Source organism: Saimiri boliviensis, chromosome 15 (assembly GCF_048565385.1).
Source record: "Saimiri boliviensis isolate mSaiBol1 chromosome 15, mSaiBol1.pri, whole genome shotgun sequence".
In the NCBI taxonomy this organism is placed as follows: domain Eukaryota; kingdom Metazoa; phylum Chordata; class Mammalia; order Primates; family Cebidae; genus Saimiri; species Saimiri boliviensis.
In genome coordinates this window covers 90,576,875-90,579,764 of record NC_133463.1, presented here as the reverse complement: position 1 = coordinate 90,579,764, position 2,890 = coordinate 90,576,875, and the positions used below count along the sequence as shown (strand labels likewise).

The window sequence follows — 2,890 nt, the reverse complement described above, 5'->3', positions numbered from 1 at the left end:
CTCTAGCCCAGGCCTGACTGGCCCCAGGACCCATGGTGCTCCCCGAGCCTGAGTCTCAGCCCAGCCCAGGACCACCCTCCCTGCAGCAGGCCCTGCCCTGGCCTGGCCCTGTTGGTCCCTGTTCATCAGCCATGTGGCAGCAGTGGCGAGGCTGGGCCTCGGGCTGACTTCCATCTCCTGCTCCCACTCACCATCAGCCTGGCCAGGGCAGGGGCAAGGCAAACCTCTGTGGGTCCCTCCACACCACAGCTGGGTGCTGCCCAGCACAGGCGAGCGGCAGAGGGGGCTGGGCCAAGCAGGAACAGCAGGGCCAGAAAGGAAACATGGGGCCTGCTGTGGGGGCAGACCCCTGCCAGGGGAGGCAGCAGGCCCAGCGCCCAGCGACAGCCAGGCTGGTGGGCGTGGGCCAGGCAGGGTGGGGCGGGTGCCAGTCCTGGGCTGATGCTTGCACAGGGCCCTGCGGATCCCGCCGGCTGGCAGGCTGCCCACCCCCGCCCAGCCCGTGCCTATAAGGTCCCTGCCATGCAGAGACCCACACTGCTCCCCGACGGCGCCCGCCATGAGGACGGTCCTGCTGCTCGTTGCCACCCTGGCTGTGGCTGTGGGGCCAGGTGAGGGGCTGAGCCAAGGGGAGGGGTGGGCGGGCAGCTCTGGCCTGTACGGTCACCAAATACTAGGAGGCCGGAGCTGACGACCTCTAGGCACAGAGAATCCCGCACTGTGTGTGCCAAACTCTTCACCTTTGAAGCAGCAGGGAGCCCGCATCTCAACTTATTGGAGACCCCCGTGTACAATGTTTCAGAATCTGAGGATCTTAGAATCGACTCCTGGAGTCACGGACCCTGAGTCAGCGGAGCAGGGGGGTGTCTTGAGATGCTTCTAATTGGGAGGGTGGCCACCAGCCCCACGCGGTCCCCCGGTCTCCCCCAGCACAGCCTAGGATAGCCCAAAGACCGCCGAGCCCTTCTGATGGGCTCAGAGCAGCCAAGCTGGCAGGCCCTGGCTCAGTCAGGCCCTCGGAAACACGGCCGTCTACTCTGGGGACAGCCCCTGGGGTGGGGGACAGCAGCCAGGGTCCTGCAGGCTGCTCTCGGCACAGTCACAGAGCCTGAGGCCGTGGAGGAAAGGCCGGCAGCACACCCTAGACAGGGCCAGGGCAGGACACCTCTTCCCAGCCAGCCCAGCCTGAGCACAGGTCCCCTGAGGCTGCATCCAGGGCACCCGCCCCGACAGGGCCCAGGGCGGGGAGTGGGGGCCCAGGGCAAGGGCAGCGTGGAGGGTGGAGGCCTCCGTCCTGGAGGGGTCTCCGCGGGTGGTGGAGCGGGCCTCACTGAGTCCTGTGCTCCGCCGTCCCCCGCCCCGCCCCCGACAGCCCTTGCCCTCCGCTGCCATGTGTGCAGAAGCTCCAGCAACTGCAAGGAGCCCAAGGAGTGCCCGGCCAGTGCTCGATATTGCACGACCATGATCACGGGTGAGCAGCCTCTGTCCGGGCGCCCCGGGGGTGGGGGGCTGATGTGGGTGCCAGCAGGGAGGTGGGCAGGGGGTGGGGGGCAGAGCCAGCCGACAGGCCTGACAAGGTTCACCTGTGCCCAGTGGAGCCTCTGAGCGGGAACCTGGTGAACAAGAACTGTGTGGACTCCTGTGTGCCCACCCACGCCCAGCAAGTCCAGGTCAGCGGCGGCGCCGGCTCCACCCAGTGCTGCCAGGAGGATCTGTGCAATGCACAGCTGCGCAGCGCCGCCCCCCGCGCCGCCCTCAGCCTGGGGCTGGCCCTGGGCCTCCCGGCCCTCCTCTTAGCCCCCCGCCTGTGACCTCCCCCCAAGGAGGGCCCCCCTGCCTGTCCTTCCCTTTCTCCGGGGATTCCACGGCTCCCTTCCCCAGCCGCAATGCGGGTGCCAGGAGCCCCAGGCTGGGGGCTTCCCCGAAAATCTGGGGCCAGGTCCAGGGGGGCATGGAGTCCTGATGACTCGGAGCAGGCCCCGCAGACCCCGCAGAGAATGCAGCTCCTGCCGCATGGAGGGTGGGGGATGGGAGCCTCCCCTCACCCCCCGACCGCCACATTTCAAACGGTTTTTTGGCCATTTATTTTTCTACTCAAATCTCTGCATGGACATAAAGGATTTAAACCGGTGTGTTTGTGTGTGTGCTATTCTGGGACAGAGGAGGCTGGGGACGGGTATCAGGCCACACAGGTGCCCTGAGCCTCCAGCACATGTGCCCTGGGGCCAATCATGCAGCCATGCCCGAAATGGCACCATCCGGGGAGGGACAGGCTGCTCAGATGCCTCCCACGGTCACAGAGGAGGAGGGCACCCTGGGGCGAGGCCTGCATAGGAGCACAGGGCAGAGGTTTGCAGGCCTCTCCGGCACGAACCACCTAAGGGCGAAGGCGCCCCTCACACCTTCACCCTGGGCCATGCCCCAACACCAGGGTTCAAGAGCCTCCGGAGAGGCCGGCTTGGGGCACCCTAGGCCCAACCCCAGCCTCGGAGCCATGTCCCACAGCCACAGCCCAGGAAAAGTCCCATGGACCCCAATCCTGGGAACCCAGCAGCCCCCTTGGCCAGACCTCACCAGGGTGCAGTAGACTGGGTGGGGACCATGACTCACGGAATGTGGGCCAGGCGGGGTCGCCCAGAGGCAGGGAGGGTTCCGAGCCCGCTGCATGGGTTCTGGCTGTATTTCCAGTACAAGGCTGTGGCGTGGAGTGAGATGACTCCCCAAGCAGACGCCCCAGCAAGGAGCCCTTTCCCTCCTGGAGAAGGCCAGAGGCTCCCGAAGGCTGGCCCCGAGTCCCCGGCAGGATAAGTCTCAGGCCTCACTCTGGTCAGAGCAGAGCTCTGCCTTCCCCAGACCAGTCCCCTTGCAGGCCTGGCCTGGGACACCCATG

At 66.7% G+C, this 2,890-nt stretch overlaps 1 protein-coding gene across 1 annotated transcript; it reads left to right on the top strand.

Annotated features, from left to right (window-relative positions):
* The first annotated feature begins 525 nt into the window (after positions 1–525).
* Positions 526–2,130, top strand: LY6D (lymphocyte antigen 6 family member D). Its single transcript, XM_003942114.4, has 3 exons — positions 526–611; positions 1,373–1,471; positions 1,594–2,130. Exons 1-3 carry the CDS (start codon positions 560–562, stop codon positions 1,809–1,811), a joined length of 369 nt encoding a protein of 122 aa, XP_003942163.3. The 5' UTR covers positions 526–559; the 3' UTR covers positions 1,812–2,130.
* The last annotated feature ends 760 nt before the right edge of the window (positions 2,131–2,890 follow it).